The sequence below is a fragment of the Hemicordylus capensis genome, chromosome 3 (assembly GCF_027244095.1).
Source record: "Hemicordylus capensis ecotype Gifberg chromosome 3, rHemCap1.1.pri, whole genome shotgun sequence".
Taxonomy (NCBI): Eukaryota; Metazoa; Chordata; class Lepidosauria; order Squamata; family Cordylidae; genus Hemicordylus; species Hemicordylus capensis.
Genome location: NC_069659.1, coordinates 38,698,157 through 38,717,751, shown reverse-complemented (window position 1 = coordinate 38,717,751; position 19,595 = coordinate 38,698,157). Strand labels below are relative to the sequence as shown.

At 45.3% G+C, this 19,595-nt stretch overlaps 1 protein-coding gene across 1 annotated transcript in view; it reads left to right on the top strand.

The window, feature by feature from the left end:
* Positions 1-16,770, top strand: part of FLT3 (fms related receptor tyrosine kinase 3) — a 101,019-nt gene extending 84,249 nt beyond the window's left edge. The window contains exons 18-24 of the mRNA XM_053309596.1: positions 2,110-2,213; positions 2,616-2,737; positions 6,760-6,882; positions 9,891-10,002; positions 10,185-10,284; positions 12,435-12,544; positions 15,334-16,770. Coding sequence (XP_053165571.1) covers positions 2,110-2,213; positions 2,616-2,737; positions 6,760-6,882; positions 9,891-10,002; positions 10,185-10,284; positions 12,435-12,544; positions 15,334-15,356 — 694 coding nt within the window. The 3' untranslated portion in view covers positions 15,357-16,770. The remainder of the gene's footprint in view (positions 1-2,109; positions 2,214-2,615; positions 2,738-6,759; positions 6,883-9,890; positions 10,003-10,184; positions 10,285-12,434; positions 12,545-15,333) is intronic.
* Positions 16,771-19,595: the final 2,825 nt, after the last annotated feature.

Sequence of the window (19,595 nt, the reverse complement as noted above, 5' to 3'; positions counted from 1 at the left end):
GGTCTGCCTTGGCTTGCATTTGGATGGATGACTATATGTGAACATTGTTAGTTACTCTGCATAGGGGATGGGGCCGTAGCTCAGTGGGAAAGCATCCCCGTGCATGCAGAAGGTCTCAGGTTCACACCCTGACATCACATCTCCAGGTAGGACTGGGAGGGATTGCTGTCTAAAATCTTAGAGAGCTGCTACCAGCCAGTGTAGACAATACTGAGCTAAGATGGACCAACAGTCTGGCTCAGTATAAGGCAGCTTCCTATGTTTCTATGACAACATTGTTGCAATGACATATAGGACTTGTTTGCACAATCACAGCAATCTCAGGTAATCATTAAATCTCAGATTGCTGAGCTGTGGACACTCCCACTGAGCATGTTGTGTGGGAAGCAAAATACCTCCCAATCCCAGTTTGGCAGCGTACCAACCACATTTAACCAGGTCTGCTGCAGCAGTGCTGCACGCCACTCCCATTCCCAGAGAGGCTGCACATCATGTCAGCCACCGTACTCGATCTTAACCTCATGTGCTGGTGCAACAGTTTTCAGGCACCCAGGTATAAGGGCAGGCAAGTTTCTCTGGATAAGCAGGCAAGTTTCAAGCAGGACAAGAACTGGTAGTTTGGTGGCAAAGAGGGAGAACCTGATGGTCTCCCTCACTGGCGACTGGTCCACATTGAGATAAGATTTCATATCTAGGAGCTTTATATTAAATTATTACACCTGATTGGCTTGTTAGTGTCACCTGACTGCTCAGGCCAAGAGAGTTCTGGGTAGGGGTGTGCACGGACCAGTTGGCTCAGTTCAGTCCAAATATGGACCAACCCATGGGTGTTTGAACTGATTTGATTGAACCAAGCAGCTGAGCCAGTCAGTTCAATGAACCGGCTTGAAGTGGCTCAAAGCGGTTAGTGATTGAACTGCTCGAACTGACCCAGTACGCAATTGTCTGGTTCACTATCGAACCAGTTCTGCACATCCCTAGTTCTGGGCTGTTGTGTGAGTGTCCCAACTGGAACTGTTCTCCTCTGATCCCCAGCCCTGGTGGTGCAGGAAGCCCAGAGGCATAGCTAGAACTGAATGCAGAGGGAGGGGGTCAAATGTCCCTGGGCCCTTGAAAGAGATGGGGGCCTCCAGCTGATTAACAGCTTGCTTTTCGCTCTCCCCTGCCGCCGCTCCAAAGAAGAAGCTGGGGAGGGTGGGGGGCCATCCTCACTTTTTGTTAATCCAGTCTTGCTGTGCCTCTGGGGGAGCCAGTGCCTGATTCTCAGTGCTCGTGGTTTATGTCTCATGACAATAGGTTTTAGGGCCAGATTAATAGCCGCACTCAGCAAGATATAGAAGCTATTCTCACAGTCACTGGAAAGTGGGCTAAGGGAGCTTAGCCCACTTTCCAGGGACCGTGGGAACCACCAGGCTTGCAGGCCAGCCTGGTGTTCTCAAGGCGGCTAGCCCACCTAATTCCCTCTCCCCTAAGTCAAGGTTAATGGAGCGAGTGCTCTGTTAACCTTATCTTTTTGCTCGTGTGTTGCCGCAGCGCACAGCGACACGCGAGTAGACCTCTGACTGGGAGGGGCTCAGGGGTCTCTCCAGGATGCTCCACGCACTTGCGCGGGGCATCCTGGAACTTCCGGGGGGCCACACAGCCCCCAATCCCTGTAGCCCCCACCGGCTCCATGATGGAGCTGGCAGTTGTGTGGGCGGCTGATCCGGCCCCCCAGGGCTGCCTGTTAATCATCTGTGGGGAGAGTGGGCTAAGCCCGCTCTCCCCGCAGAACTGCCTCTTTGTCTGAGAACCACAGCCTTAAAGCAAAAGCACAAAAGATTGGTTGTGTTTCATTTCTTCTGTGCCATCTGATCAGATGGAAAATGCCACAAATCCATTTTTGAGGTCATTGCCATTTTAAGTGAATGTGTCATATAGGGGATTCCAAGTAGCTGTGATATGAGTGGCAAAATTCTGATGAATTACCACAGCAGCCAAACCTTTCTTTGTAAAACAGCTTGTCGTCATAGATTTGATTCCTGTTTATGTGTTCTCTGGAGAAGGTACATTCATTCTTACAGATGTTTTCTTTGCTATAGCAATTATTTTGCAAATAATCTTTTTCAGAAGTGGATCATACATCCCAGCAGATGTCTTTGGAAACATGCATGAGAAACATGACTTAGAGTCTACCTTTAAGTCGTATAGGATCGCCCTGGCTTCTGAGCATGGTGAGGAATGATTGCCCTTTCATGGCTGGCAACTTTGCTTTAGCAATGTATAACCAGAATTGGACAGAGAAATACATGGGTTATATGCTTTGGGGAAATACCCATTCTGCGTAAGGTGGTCATTGGTAAGTAATGCTGGCAGTGGTGACTCAAGACCTCTGTGAGCATGAGGTGGGGCACAAAATGCCACTCCCACACACACACACATGAGTGCCCTCCTCCACATCTTCCCTTTTTTAAAAGTGGGGGGCAAGAGGTCATTTTGCTGCCCCCTGGTGCCCCAGTGATCTGTTGTCCATCCAAGGCAACTGCCTCACCTCGCCTCATGAAAGGGCAAAATCCTAGTGACCGAGAATCAAGTCCTGGAGAAATAAAACTCTTGCCCTGATTTTTCACTTACAGAGAACATAAAGTATTTAAACAGAATGGATCCTGAAGAGGACCTCAATGTGCTGACATTTGAAGACCTTCTCTGCTTCTCATATCAGGTTGCCAAAGGAATGGAGTTTCTGGCATCCAAATTGGTAAGCTTAATGTGTGAGCAGTCATTGGCATTACAGACACAACAACAACAACAAATATGTATATACTGCTTTTCAACAAAAGTTTCCAAAGCGGTTTACACAGAGAAATAATAAATAAATAAGATGGATCCCTGTCCCCAAAGGGCTCACAATCTAAAAAGAATCATAAGATAGACACCAGCAACAGTCACTGGAGGTACTGTGCTGGGGGTGGAGAGGGCCAGTTACTCTCCCCCTGCTAAATAAAGAGAATCACCATGGTAAAAAGGTACCTCTTTGCCAAGTTAGCAGGGGAGATATAACAAAAAGGTATGGAGTGAGAAAATCCCATGAGGGTCTTTTATCTCCAGCAGCTCAGGACTACAGAAACCACACTGAGGAGGAACATACGGCTAGATGAGAAGTACATTTTCCTGGGAAAGAAGAACAAACATTTGCAGATGTACAATCTGCCAAAAAATAATAGAAACTGAAAGGAAAGGAAAGGTGGTGCTGTTGAGTCGGTGTCGACTCCTGGTGACCACAGAGCTATGTGGTTTTCTTGGTAGATTACAGGAGGGGTTTACCATTGCCATCTCCCAGACAGTATGAGATGATGCCTTTCAGCACCTTCCTATATTGCTGCTGCCTGATATAGGAGTTTCCCATATTCTGGGAAACACACCAGCGGGGATTCGAACCAACAGCCTTCTGCTTTCGAGGCAGGTTGCTTCCCAACTGTGGTTGCTTCCCAACTGTGCTACTCATGATAAACTCACAATCGACTTACTGTAATTCATAATGCGGTTTAAATTTTTTCCTGTTTCTGTTCACTCCAGAGCCTTTCCAGGTGGAGGGGTTTTTTGTTTCTAGCATTAAAGCATCACTGGTCATGATCCATGACTGGAAGCACTCTAGCCCTACTCAGACATTATGCTGTACATTCGTACAATGAGTGTACCATTTGCACAGGTACTATTACTCACATGCTGTTTTGAATGCAGATACAGCAGTACACTTCCTATCTGTACCATGCATTTGGAGGGCCTATATCCAGGTTCACTTTTAAAATGAACGCAGGTACAGTTATTCACACAAAAGCATGTATGAGTGTACAGACATCTGTACTACATGTGTACAATGTAATGTCTGAATAGGGCTTCTGTTAGTCCCCAATGGACCAAGGGAGTCTGTAGCCTGCCTACAGGGGATTACTGGTGTGTGAGACCATTTAGATTTGGCAATGATCACGAAGGGCTGCCCTAGACTCTCCATGAATGTGTATAATACTGTATATAAAAACAGTATTAGGAAAACAGTATTTAGAAAACATTGAATTCTGTCCTGGATTGCTGTGCTCCGAATTTGTATATATTGTTGGAATTGTAAAGATATGTCTGCTTTTCACAGGAGCAAATCACAATGGGATGGTCTTCAGTGTGTTTATCTAACCCAGGGGGTCCCAAACTTGGGTTCCCAGCTGCGGTTGACCCATCACCCCTAGCCACAGTGGCTGAAGGGGATGATGGAGGGTTGTAGCCCTTCAGCCATTGTGGTGGGGGGATGTTGGGAGTTGTAGTCCAAAAACACCGGGGGATCCAAGGCTGGAAACCCCTGATCTAAACCATAGGTCAAAAAGAAGGATAATACCCCGTTAAGAGTCAGAGAAGTAAAGAAGGCAACTGCATATACTGAGACAGCATCGCCCCCAGAAGGCAAATCACACAGTGAGCCTTTGGCCTTATTGAAATTTCAGCAAACAGCTCATTTAAACAGGCTTGTACAGATAAGCCACAGGCTTCCTCTGAGCTGTCAGTACATGAAATGTGACTATCGGTATTACCATACTTTGTACCATTTTCCCCCACTATGTAAAACTTTCAGAAAACAAAAAGTCCTCTTTATGTTTCAGTTCCTTCTGTCCAATTTTTATTACTTGCAGGATCATCTACTCACTGAGTGGTTTGTTTTTCTTTTTAAAAAGAAGGGAAGGAAGGAGGAAACAAACAAACAAAGAAAGAGAAATAAAAAAGAAGATCAATTTTCCCCAGACTCTAGGGAGAGAGATTATGTACCTCTCGGGCAAACAAGGATTAAGGCCATCAAGCAACCACATAATATTTCATTGATTCATCATCTGATTTTTAACTGATGAATCATTTAAATAAGTACTTATGAAACTCTCAATATACAGTAGGGGCCTTTATGAGATAGTGAAGGAAATGTATGATAAGTTCTGGTTTAAGAAACAAGAGCTACAACTCATTCCAGGAATTCAAAAAAGTACTGCAGAACTAGAAAACCACCGGAGGGCATTCAATTCAACCCTCTTTGCTGTGGCTGACCATTTTGCATATTCAGACTCCACTAAAAGCAGGATGCAGCCAGATTTAAGCACTTTTAAATCCAGTGCTTTGTAATGGGAGCATTAAGCATCAACTTAATCCTCTCCAGCTGGCATCTATGGAACTTTTTCAGTGCTTCACTCTGGTTGACCTCTTCTTACCTTATATTGCTAGAGTATGTCACAAATGGAAAGCAGCAGTAATGATTAAAGTTTTGTTTTATCGAGAAAATGAGGTGCAGCTGCCTCTGCTTTCTGCCAGCCTCTCTCGCATTCCGCCCTGGTGTTAATTATTATTGTTTGTTTGTTTGATTTATATACCGCCCTTCCAAAAATGGCTCAGGGCGGTTTACACAGAGAAATAATAAACAAACAAACAAATAAACAAATACGATGGATGACTGTCATAAAATAATGACAGTCACACTGCCTGCAGGCTGGTCATTTGTTAGGCAGAGCTGTGTAGGCTGCTTAATCGTAGTCTAGCCTGTACAGTTGTACCTGACAAATGACCAGCCTGCACGCAGTGTGACATTCATTAACGCTGGGGTGGGGCAGGGTGGAAGAGAGGGGCACAACTGGGGCTGCCAGGAACCAGAGGTGGCTGTGCTTCGTTTGGTGCCTCCCTGGCTCGTTAGGATGAGCTGCTATTGGCGAGTTCTCATGTCACAGTGAATGGGCAGCTTGGCTGACCCGCCAATTCCTGGAGCACATGCGTAAGCCCAACTTCCAATATCAGGAAGGCTATACCAACATTGGGCTTGTCGTCCAGACCCACCAGTGTCAGCATATTCTGCCCTATTTACAGTTGGGAGCCAACATCTGTAACCAGGGATGTTCAGAAAATTTGAATAGATTGATCTGAATTTGAATCAAATTCAAATTTGAATCAAATTCAAATTGATTCAGCTCTAAACTGCTTACACAGAATGGGATTCTCTCAGATCAATTTGAATTCACCCCAATTCAAACTGAATTTGCTCGGAGTCAATTAGAATTTGCCCAGATTCCGATCAATTCGAATGAATCCCATTCTGTGCAAGCAGTTTTGGGAACTGTTTTTTAAGTAGTTGCATGCAGCATCTCATTTCATCAAAGGAAAGACACCAGAGTTAAAATGATTTAATTAAATAATGAAGCCCTTCTCACGATCAGTGAGAAGAGCTTTGGGGCTAACTGCGGGGAAGGAGGGTTAACCTTCCCTTCCCTGCAGACAATCGGGAGTTGTTCTCTGGATGGGAGGATCGCCCACCAAGGCAAGTGGTGGCTCTCCTGCTGTCCGCCCAGGCCTCGCTCGGTTGCTCTGGGTGCTGGGTGCAGGGAAGCACCACCGTGTGGCACCCTGTCCCCTGGAGCCCAAATAATGCACCATGTGAGTGTGCAGTGCATTCCTGGGAGCTGCCCTCCCTCCCCAAGTATGCCCGCTGCAGCTGCAAGCAGTCACAGCAGACACTTGATCCAAAAAATGAAGGTACAGGAGCATTCTCTCCCTTAACCTCATTTAAGCTGGAGGCTACTTAGGCAGTTTTGCCACTGTCTAGCCACTGGGATTGGGTGCGATCCCAGTGGTTCACAAAAGCGAGCAAAACTGGGCTAGACTCCCTTAGCCCGGTTTTGCTCGCTCATGTGAATAGCCTCTATGTTTTAAACTGTTGTTAAATATGGTGTGGAACCAGCTAACATGATCCTTCCTTGACAGTGTGTTCACAGAGATCTTGCTGCCAGGAATATACTGGTCACTCACGGGAAAGTGGCAAAAATCTGTGACTTTGGACTTGCCAGAGATGTTATGAATGACGCGAACTATGTTGTCAGAGGGAATGTAAGTTTGTGGTTATTTTAGACTCACTCTTTCTATCTATCATCTATCTATCTATCTGACATATTTGTATTCTGCCCAAAACTTACATCTCTGGGTAATTTACAATAAAATAATACAAACGAAACGAAACAAAAAGCTTAAATATTACAAACAAAAGAATTACAACACAGTAACAAAAACATTACAAAACAATGCAAACAAAACAAAACAGGTTAAGAAAATTACAATAATTTAAAATTCAAAACAATGTTTAAAACTATTTTAAAAGTGAGACTATTCCCATGATCAGGCGAAATCGGGCTAGGGGAGCCTAGCCCAATTTCGCCTGACCGTGAGAACCACCGGGCTCGCAGGCGAGCCTGGTGTCCTCCAGGCGGTTAACTCACCAAACTACTCTTCCCCTTAAACCGGGTTTGCAGAGTGAGCACTCCACAAACCCAGTTTTTTTAATCGTGAGTTGCCACGGCACGGCTCCGCGCCACAGCTACTCATGAGAGAACCCCGACTGGGAGGCTGAAAAGCAGCCTCCTGGCTTGGGGGTCTCTCCAGCATGCCCTGTGCACTCGCACAGGGCACGCTGGAGCTTCTGGGGGCCGTGCAGCCCCCAAACTCCCCAGCCCCCGCCGGCTCCGTGATGGAGCCGGCGGTCATGTGGGCGGCCGCTGCGGCCGCCCAAAGCAGACTGCTGCTCGTCTGCGGGGAGAGTGGGCTTAGACCGCTCTCCTCGCAAACCCTCCCCAGGCTCTTCTCACGGATTGTGAGAAGAGCCTCAGTATCTAATTAAAAACCTTGGTGAGCAGATGTGTCTTAACTGTGATTTTAAAAGTTGTCAGAGATGGGGAGGCTCTTATTTCAACAGTGTGCACATTCCACAGCATTGGGCCAGTAGCGGAGAAGGCCCGTCCCTGAGTAGCCACCAGATGAGCTGGTGGCAACTGCAGACGAACCTCTCCTGATGATCTCAGTGGGCGGTGAGGTTCATGGAGAAAAAGACGTTTATGCAGATGAATTGAAATAATAATAATAAAATAATAATAAATAGTGCCTGGCATCCAGATTACATTGTGCATGCCAAAAATGTTTTGGACATGCAACAGAGGAGGGGGGAGTTTGGTTTATTTCCTCTTTCCTTTGGAGCCCACTGTGCCTCCCAAAAATATGTCTCTGAGGGCCCCACAATCCTCTAGTACATATTTTCCGGAGGACAGTGAGCTTCAGAGGGAAGGGGAGATCAGCAAAAATCTCAAAAATTTTGCATGCACAAAATGTTTTTCAACATGGCCCCTGGTGGCGCAGTGGTAAAACTGCTGCCCTGTAACCAGAAGGTTACAAGTTCGATCCTGACCAGGGGCTCAGGGTTGACTCAGCCTTCCATCCTTCCGAGGTCGGTAAAATGAGTACCCAGAATGTTGGGGGCAATATGCTAAATCATTGTAAACCGCTTAGAGAGCTCCGGCTATAAAGCGGTATATAAATGTAAGTGCTATTGCTATTGCTATTGCTATGTGTAATGTTAGTCCAGATGCCAGCCAATAACAATAATATTCATTCATTCATTCATTCATTCATTCATTTGAGCCAGCGTGGTATAGTGGTTAGAGTGCTGGACTAGGACCGGGGAGACCCGAGTTCAAATCCCCATTCAGCCATGATACTAGCTGGGTGACTCTGGGCCAGTCAATTCTCTCTCAGCCTAACCTACTTCACAGGGTTGTTGTGAAAGAGAAACTCAGGTATGTAGTACACCGCTCTGGGCTCCTTGGAGGAAGAGTGGGATATAAATGTAATAATAATAATAATAATAATAATAATAATTTGATTTCTATACCGACCTTCCAAAAATGGGTTAGGGCAGTTTATACAGAGAAATAATAAAGAAATAAGATGGAACCCTGTCCCCAAAGGGCTCACAGTCTAAAAAGAAACATAAGATAGACACCAGCAACAGTCACTGGAGGTACTGTGCTGGGGGTGGATAGGGCCATTTACTCCCCTCCTGCTAAATAAAGAGAATCACCACATTAAAAGGTGCCTCTTTGCCAAGTTAGAAGGGGTTATCCTGCTTCATATCCTGCTTCACCTTCTGCAGCCTGGATGTAGTGGCACTCTTTTGCACTCATGCACTCATACAGACAGGCACATACACACATGTCCTAATCTGGAAGAATTATCTGGAAACAGAATCTTCCTTGGAACACATATGGCTGCTTTTCTCCTAACTTTCTCTGTAAGAGCCCCTCTTTACAGCTAATGTTCAGGAGACCATTTCCCGTACGGCCTCCTGCACGACCTACACATACGTATTCACATATGGTATATACTGTATTTACCGGAATCCAAGACTAAATTTCCCCCCAGGGGTCATCTTAAATTCAGTCCTGTTCCTTTTGGTTAAATAGAAGTATAAGCTGTATTTAACCTCTATTTTTAAGGGAGTCGTCTTAAATTTAGAGTCGTCTTCTGTTCTGGTAAATACGGTACATGTGCATTTTTTCACTGTGCGATTTTTCCTGTAAATTAGTCAAGTTTTAAGCACCCTTGATTTTGTATCTAGTAAGTAGGCTGATTCAGATATCTGATATCTGCCAGCCTGTCCTAAATGTATGTATATCTCCCGCAATCACCCACTCAGCCATCCTGCTGCCAGCTACTAGCACATTGTATTTTATTTGCATTTAGGACCTGCCAGTTTGTGTATTATCCAAACAGCCCTGGTATGGCACAATATGACAGCTTCAGTAACACCACGTGAGAATATTGGTTCCTATTCTAGTTTCATTAACTCCTTATATCTTACCATCAAGCATCCCCCCAAAAAAGTTCTATTTCTGCCCCCCAATTTCCCTTTTGGTAATAATGTGTATCCTAGTTGGTTTCAAATAGAAAAAAATAAGTCAGTCCATACAAACTGCATACAAATTGCATGCATACAAAGAGTTTGCATAGTTCTTTTTTCTGTCGTGTTTGGAAGTTTGGCAACACTGCTCTTTCCCCCCTTTTCCATCCAGGCTCGATTACCTGTCAAGTGGATGTCCCCTGAAAGCTTATTTGAAGGAATATACACCATTAAGAGTGATGTCTGGTCTTATGGAATCTTACTGTGGGAAATATTTTCTCTTGGTATGTTTTGGCTAGATAGAAATGTACATTTGAGCATACATCTTATAGTAATATAATATATAGTAATATAATAGTAGAAGGGTTGTGGAACCTGTTTGGGTCCTGTTTTTTAGGCATAGATAGATTCCTGAAAATTCCTATTTTTCAGCATACACTCTTCACTTCTACCCTCTTTTCTTCAGGTGTCAATCCATATCCTGGGATCCAAGTTGACACAAACTTCTACAAGCTAATTCGAAGTGGATTTAAAATGGATCGGCCATTTTATGCTACAGAAGAAATGTAAGCCTAGCATAAGGAATGGGGCTGTAGCTCAATGGAAGAGTATCTACTTTGCATGCAGGTTATCAGGATGCCACCAGGGTTGCAAGATGCCCCCTGCCTTCCCCATCACAGAAGCTCTTCAGGACCAAGTTGTAGGGATATGTGAGCTGCTGGTTTGGCCGGTTCAGTTTGAATCCGAACCGGATTCAAACCGACCTGACTTGGTCCGGCTCTGATAAGGCCTCCACTCACCTCCACTAAGGTATGGAGGATCCTTCTTCCCCCCCCACCCCACCCCCAGCCATTAGGATAGGGAATGCCCCCCTTTACTTGTAAAGAGGAATCCTTGCCAGATATCGGGCAGCAGCGATTTAGGAAGATGCTGGAAGGCATCATCTCATACTGTGCAATGGTAAACCCCTCCTGTATTCTACCAAAGACAACCTCAGGGCTCTGTGGTCGCCAGGAGTCAAAACCGACTTTACCTTTACTGGCTATGCAGGGCGGTGGGCGGGACACTTTGCTTTAAAAAGAGGAAGAAGGTTTCTTGTTTTCATAATATTGCTATTGTTCAAGTATTTTAAAAGGAACTTCAACAAATGTTCTTCTCATGCACTGTTTTCTTGCCATTTAATTTGTAAAAATTTGAAAGTAACAATTATCTTGCTTGATTAGGCCAGTACACCTAGTCTACCATACACTACCCTCCCAAAATAAACATGATTGGAAACAAGAGGGGGTTGTAGATGTGGGAGGGGCAGCAATCTCTTAAAATGTTTGCAAGAACAATTGAGAGAAATTTTTGCAAATTGCATGTTCCAAACAGGGAAGATAAGAGACTGTAGAAAATCTTAAATGTGAGATAGGAGTTAAAGTGGGTGTCTTAACGTATTGGCTGACATAAAGCAGGGATGCACCGGTGAAGCCACTTAACAGAAATTCCCAACTAACTGCACCAGTGCAGCAGGGAAGTGTCAATTTTCAACACCCTGTGCTATGAAGCCCTCTGGGCCATCTGAAAATATGGCCCTGAGGGTTGCATAGCCCTCAAGGACATATTTTTGGGTAGCACAAAGGGCTTCCTGGGGAAAGGGAGAGCATTAAAAATGTCTATTTCCCCTGCTTCACTGGTGCAATTAGTTTGGGAAGTTCTGTTAGGCTGCTGCGCTGGTGCATCCTTGCTTTCAGGCACTATTTCTATGCTTTTGGATGCCTGAGTTCAGGTGTGCCTTAAATCTTGTTTGAAATCAAGGGACTTTTTACCCTAGAATTGGACTGGATGATACTTGGAGGCTATTCCCATGATCAGCCAAAATCGGGCTAGGGAAGCATAGCCTTATTTTGGCTGATCGTGGGAGCCACCAGGCTCGCAGATGAGCCCGGTTGCCTCCCTGCGGTTAACCCACCAAACAACCCCTCCCCTTAAACCAGGTTTGCAGAGCAAGCACACCACAAACTGGGTTGTTTAAATTGTGAGTAGCTGCAGCACGGCTCTGAGCCACGGCTACTCATGAGTAGACCCCCGGAGGGGAGGCGAAAAGCCGCCTCCCGGGTCCGGGGGTCTCTCCAGTATGCCCTGCGCGCTTGCGCAGGGCATACTGGAGCTTCCGGGGGCTGCACGGCCCCCAATCCTCCCAGCCCCCACCGGCTCCATCATGGAGCCGGCGGTCGTGTGAGCGGCTGCTGCAGCCACCCAGAGCAGACTGGCTGGTTGTCTGCAAGGAGAGCGGGCTTAGCCCGCTCTCCTCGCAAACCCCATAGAGGCTCTTCTCCGTGATTGTGAGAAGAGCCTCATGATGTTTTGTTTGTTTGTTATATTTGTACACTGCAAAAAACTTTTGTCTCTAGGTGGCCTACATCAACATAAAATGAATTAAAACAGGAATTAAAATCTTAAAACAATTTAAAACTACAAATGTAGTTAAACACTTGGTTGAATAAATGTGTCTTTAAAGACTTCTTAGAAGTTGTCAGAGATGGGGAGGCTCTTATTTCAGACCGGGCTTGGCTTTCTTTGTCCAGTTTCGGCTGATCATCAGAAGAGCCTCATTCTCTTAAATATTAATTATTATGTGACACATTTATATTGCGGTTGCTTTGCTTTCCCATGGACATTTTTCTTTAAGACATTCCATATTTTTCCATTTCCAATTTTGTTGTCTTTGCAGATATTTAGTGCTGTGTTCCTGCTGGGCTCTGGACTCCAGAAAAAGGCCATCCTTCTCACAGCTGCTGTCCCTTCTGGCATGCCAGCTGGCTGCTGCAGAAGGAGTCTTAAGTAAGCGTTGCAAACTAGAATCTCTCTCTCTCTCTTTCTCTCTCTTACAGTCAAAGGTTTTAAATCTATTAACAGTGCAAATGGCAAGGGGTTGTGATGTCCCCTGCTGCTGACTCAGCTCTTAGAAAGAAAGGTCTACTTTTTCCTCCAGGGGAACTCCCAACCGCTATGATTCTTGCTCTCTCCCCAGCTGTTCAAAGACAGCACAGAGCAGATTATTTTGAATCATTTTCACTAAAGTATCACATAATTCTATGACTGTCTCTTGCCCAGCTTTCAGATTCGTGCTGATCAATTAATAGTGCGAGATTAGTCCACTTCTTTGTTTTGGGAGACTGGGCATACTAACCATCCCTATTTCCCAGGGACAGTTGACTGTATTTCTCTCTCTTTTTATTTTTACCCAGACACTTTTGTCTGGGCTTTGATGCTCAGATTCATGCACAAATGTACACATTCTTACATACAGGAAAACCTCAGTATTCATGGAGTTTCCATTCCCCGACATTGCTGCAGATACGGAAACCCCAAATACCGTGTAAAGTGCCCTATCATGGTCCATGGACCTCCAACACTCCAGCAATGCCCCCCCCCAAAGCACCAAATCCATTTTTGCCCCTCAAAAAATTGCAATTTTTGGACTTTTAAAAAAATGAACCACAAAATGGCTCCAATGACCAAAATGGTGGTCAGAAATGACACTCACAGTCATTTCCAGCTGCCTCCGATATGGAGAGATGTGGATTTAACCGTTTTTGTGATGGTTTTGCCTTGTGTATACCAAGGTTGGATGCCAATTACCCAGCCACAGATATGCAAAACTGCGAGTGCTGGACCCTCAATTAACGAGGTCCTCCTGTATATGCAGCTCCCCCTGCATTTCTGTTTGGTCTATTCCTTTTGAATACCCTTTAAGTACCATATTCCAATTGTGAGTTTTAACCTACCAAGTTTCTGTGATGCCTATCAGATCATGGCTGACATACTGTGCAGTGTTATATGCAAGTTGTGACATTGCATTCCTGCAGTTGCACAAGTGCAAAAATTTCACAAGAAACAGTTGTGCAATGGTACATCCATTATTTCCAATGGCCATACCACTGCACAACTCAAATTTTTCTGCATGCAGAAGAACACACTTGTGAAACTGCATAAATGCAATGTTAGAACGCACACATAATGTGCTATAGGTCAACCTATATTTGTTTCCCATGTTAGGATTTCAAGTTCCTCCCTGAGTTGCTCCTCCTGCTAACTAAGCAAAGAGGCACCTTTTAAAGTGGCAATTCTCTTACATTTACTGCATTTACCCAAATACAAGACTCTGAATTTATGACGAGTCCCTTATATAATAGAGGTTGAATACAGATAATACCTATACTTACCAAAAAGAAGAGGGCTCTGAATTTAAGATGACCCCCTAATTTCTAATATCAAAGAACTTAGAAAAAACCTAGTCTTGGATTCAGGTAAATACAGTTGCAGGGGGAGAGCAACTGGCCGTATCCATCCCCAGCACAGCATCCTCCAGTGGCTGTTGCTGGTGTCTTCCTTCTGTTTCTTTTTAGACTGCAAGTCCTTTGGGGTAAGGGAGTGATCCTTCTTATTTACTTATTTACTTATTTATTATTGTTCTATGTAAACCTTAGTTTTCTTTAAGAACTTTCTTGAAAAGCAGTATATAAACATTGGTCATAGTAGTAGTAGTTTCCCATACTGTGAATTAGTGTACAGACATTTAAGCCCTTGGGTATTCCCACCGCCTCCTGGCTTCCTTGCTGTGGTGACCTGTACATTTTTGAGTGCTCCCTCCCCCGTTTTGCCTCTGCCTTTGGCCTATGTTTTCTTCTCCCGAATATTTGGTTTTATACTTGGTACTGGGCTTTGGTCTCCCTCTCCCATTGGGCTCAGTTTAAAGTCTTTCGGTGAGGTTTGCAAGCCTCCTCCTGCCAAACACGTCCTTCCAAGTCCTCATGAGGCGTCCTCCATCTACTTCCAGGAGTCCATCGTGTAGGTAGTGTAGATTGTGGTCCATGAATCACTGGCACATCCGCCACTGGGCTACTGTGTGCATAGGGCATGGGCCACCCAGTGGGGCCAGGGCAGGGGGAACTGCACACCGCCTGCCTCTGCAGCCACCTGTCCACCTCCCTCCATGACTCCCCCTCAACTGCTGACTCATTGCTGCTGACCTGCCTCTCTTCGCCTGCAGCAATGCAGTGTAATGATGTCATCATCTAGCGCCCTATGCCAGGTGGTGACATTATTTGATCACAACAGAGAGCGAGGCATTGAGTCCACAACTGAGCAGGGGCCAGGGTGTCCAGCCAGTTGCCGGTGGAAACTAGTGCTGATTGTGGCAGTAGCAGCAGCAGGCGCTGACAAAAAACCTAGCCATGAGCAGCCATCAACATTTCTACACTAGGGCCAAGAATTTAAACTTTTCTCAGTGACAACATCTTTGTAGCCAACTGTTTATCCAGGCCAGGGGTATAGCTACAATTGGGCAGATGGATTCAAAGAACCCGCCCCGCTCCTGAGGTCCCCCACAGCTCCACCCCTCCCTATTTTCTTCATTATCTCTCTCTATAGGGAGGGGCCGCCAGGGAGCGGGGTGAACACGGGCCCCCTCTCCCCTAGCTACGCCCCTGATTCAGGCCTGCACTTACCTACTACTACTCAAGATATGGGGGGGGGGGGACAACAGTAAAGTGGGTGCCAGGAGGTCTTTATTAACAATAACAACATTTAATGATTTCTGCCACTTTTATCACCATCCTACAATATAGGCATGCCGGACTATGGAGAGTGATGTTTCTGAACACATCTATTTCCAAACGTAATCCTCATCGGATAAGGGAAGCTGAGCCTTCAGCTCACCATTCCAACTCTGGATGAAGATGCTTCAAGGGAGAAATAATGCAGGATTGTTACTTTGTATTTTTAAAAGCCGTATAAGCTAAAGGAATCAAAAGAGGGGTTTTTCCTTTCCTAAAAGGGAACAAATTAGCTGCTACTGTCCGTGACTTTCTTGTGCTCAGCTCCATCCAACCTTGGCTTTGGAAAATGAAACTTGCTCACAATCCGCCTTTTTCATTTTGAGGCGGGGCGGGGTCGGCATCACTTTAACCTGGGGTCTGCTGGTCTGTTGCAGGCGTTGTGTGCTCATTTTAAGCCATTGAACTCTTGAGTTCAGGTTGCAACTAAAGTCAGACATTCCCATTAAGTTCTGGTTAGAGAGAGACATGATTGTGTACAAGAGAGACGTAAGGAGTTCGTCTTATTTGCGACCCAAATACTCCAATTTAAGAGTTTTAGGACCATGCTGCTGACATCTGCTCTTTTAGTCATTTAATTAGAAATGCTTGGATTGGGACACCCAGAGCACTGCACTAACACATCAGTGCTGGGTTGCGCCAACAACAGGTTGGAAGGCTGAGGGAAAGAGTAGCATTTGTTAGATGACCTGGGGGATAAACTGCGGACCACACAAAGCTTTTGTGCTGTTTTGTGGCAAGGCTTAAAATGGACGTTGATGGCCTATTGAGATGCTAGAGCTGGGCTGCACAACATTGGCTCTCCTACAGATGCTGGACTACAACTGCCATCATCCCTGACTCTTGTCTTGGCCACTATGGCTGGGGATGATAGGAGCTGTAGTCCAAAACCAGCTGAAAGACTGAAGTTGTGCAGCCCTGTGCTGAAGGAAGTAAAACCTGCCCTCTTGCCACTAGTCCTATTCAGACATCACATTGGGTCTGTTTTGATGAATGATGTATAAGCTTTCATTTTCAAAGCAAAGCTGGTTACAAGCCACCTCAAATGCAGGATATATAGATAGGAAGTCTGCTAGTGTATATGCATTGAGCAGAACTCTGTGATCTTCCATTATTTTTTCAAGTGGGGGCCACTTTGGCAAAAAGCCTTCAATGGGAGAGCCATTTCCCACTGTGGTGACCTCTGCACAGTACTGCACTTTGTCAGTGCGGGGAAGACCTTAAAGAAAGACGGATCCCCCTCTTAAGAATGCTAGGAGGAAAGCACTGAGAGGGGCTGCACTTCCCAGCACTTTGTGCATGCCTTCCAAGATGGTGCAGAGGCTCAAGAGGGCTCCGTTTTGCATTACAGAGCTCCACCAGCACTGGGGGAAGTGCAGCACTGCGACATGAAAATGATGGTCTCCACATGATGGCACCAAGGGGATTGTGTAGAGCAGGGATTCTCAACATTGGGTCTCCAGATGTTATTGGACTTCAACTCCCATAATCCCCAGCCCTGGTGGCCTTTGGTTGGGGATTATGGGAGTTGAAGTCCAATAACATCTGGGGACCCAAAGTTGAGAATCCCTGGTGTAAAGTATTCAGCTTTGGACAAAGCCTCACACAGGCCCAATTAAACACTAGTCAGGGAACCACATTTAGGGTTGCTGAGGGCCACCACTGACTGGTCCCTTAGCATTGCAGTGAAGAACACTGACATAATGAAGCTCTTCTCACAATCCTTGAGAAGAACTTCTGTCCGGTCTGTGGGGAGAGTTGGCTTAGCCCGCTCTCCCCGCAGACGATCCTGCCCAGAGCCCTGGGCGGCCGGATCGGTCACCCACACGACTGCAAGCTCCGTCACAAAGCTGGCATGGGTGGCAGGGATTGGGTCTGGCCGGCTCCCAGAAGTTCCAAGATGCTCCGCGCAAGCATTCAGGGCATCCTGGAGAGACCCCAGGATCCTGGGTCTACTTGTGTGTCTCTGCGCGCCATGGCAGCACATGAACAACAAAATGAGGTTAACGGAGCACTGGCCTGGTGGTTCCCACGCTCAACGAAAAGCGGGCTAAGCTCACTTTCCATTGATTGTGGGAATAGCCTCAATGTATAAATAACACTACATGCATGCAGATCTGTACATGTGTACACTGTACAGAGATTTTGTGTGTGTGTTGAAAATAATGTTTGAATAGGGCTAGTGTGTATTTTAGCAATATGTGGAAATTTTAGCAATATGTGGAAAGCAATGCAAGCAGTTGGCAAGTTAGAGAAGAGAGCAGGTTTAATAAGCTCACAGAGGACAGCAGGGAAAACTGCGAGGTTACAAGGTATGAAACCAGAAGTGCAAGCAGCAGAGGAGAGAGATGTGCTCACAGAATAGTGGCTGACATGCTGTGCAATGGTGTGTCAGTCCAGTAATGTTGCATGTATGCAAGCTGCACAAATGCAAAACTTACACAAATGAGGTTACATCAACACCAGTTATTTCCAGTGAGTTTACTCTTGTATAGCATCATTTGGGTCACTTGCACAACTTGTGTGCATGCAACTTTATTAGGTAAATATATCGTTGCGCAGTATGTCAACCACTAGTATGAGCAGCAAAGAACTTACAGTTGCTTAGATCAGAGCAGTCTGTCAGAAATTGCAGGGGGTGGGGGTTAGGGAACCAAGTGAAAGCTTGCTGTGCATAACCCAGTCCTAATCCAGAATTTCTTGCCTACTAGGAAAGCTAAAGCTAATTTCCCCCCCAAAGTTCTTCTCAATCTTGTGTATTTCAGACTTCTGATTTCCTTTCAGTATTCATATATTTGGTCAGTATTATTTGGCATCAGTGTTGTTTGACACCAGCATTATTTGATTATGTGACTTCAGTATTTATTTCAGTATGTTATTTGTGACAGTTAAAGTATTGCAATACCTGATAGCTGACATGCAATAGTATTTTGTATTATGTGGTATCTGATCATTGCATGCAGAGATATTTAATACCTGTTACTTCACAGCTTGTGAGATTTCACATTTGATGTCTGCCCCAAAATCAAAACAATCAAGAGATGCTATTGCCAACAGGTCTAAAGCACTGCCATTTGGGATGTGGCAGGGTGGCAGGGTAGGAATCACATTCAGATTTCAAACCTTGAATTTCACATTTAAACGCTGGGAGGTTCTGGCAAATTTTGAATTTGGGTAAAACGTCATTTCAGTTCCAACCGTAATACTTATTCAGGCCGGAATACCGATGGGTATTCTCCTTAACCTCTGCCTTGATGGCACAGATTTACCAACATACAATATAGCTGGATTATCTGGCAAATCTATAGACAGATGCAAACCATGCATACTGACGCCAATGTATCTTATGGCTGATTCACATGTATAACTTTCTTCTGCTACAGCTACCTGTATGGGGTGCAAGTCAGTATTCTCAGTACCATGACAATTACTAAGGCACTACCTACAAGTGTTGATTGGGTGGGGTAAGTGCCCTGCCCAACTTTGGGAGCTCTGCAGGTTCCCGCTATTCGATTGTGTGCAAGCCAAAAACCTAGGTAGGAGGACTGAAGAATGATTGTCTGCGAGGCGGGAGCTGGGTAGGATGGCTTTCCCTCCTATCTCATTAAAATGCTGGATACAAGTGCTGGGTGGGATGGTGGCATCTGACCTAGTTCCCATCTCACAGAGGATCACTCCCCCCACTCCTCTTACTACGGTTTTTGAAAGCACACAGCGGAAAACCTGGAGCGTGCACAGCTCAGGAAGCTGAGTAGGATGTTTATCCTACCCCACTAATGATTGTGTGAACTGCCTTAATAATTGCACTTTGTAGCTTTCTGAGTGGAAACCTCCAGTGATGCCTCCTTAGATCTTTGCTGATCAGTTACGCATTGTTACCATGACTGGGTTGGGGGCCTTCACATGCTTAGGATGGCAAGACAGCTGCTTGATGCAATGCCTTATGAACTGACAGTGTTCTCTGTCAAGACAGTCTTGTTTCCAGCAGGGTTGCAGACACCCAATGCCCTTACGTGGAAGTCTTTTGGCACTGTTTTCCCTCCCCGACTTGGTTTTGACTTAGATGCTAATTATATTGCAATGACTTATTTTGTGTTAAATATGCAGTTTGTAGTTAACTATGCCATTTGCTGCTGCTTCTCATTGACACTGCCCTGGAAAATGAGCATTTGAGGGGTAAACCTACAGAACTGATACACTGTATGCTTTTATCTTTCATGCTTTTATTCTTTTATTGTGCACCTTGTATGGAAAAAGAGTATTCATTTTTAAAA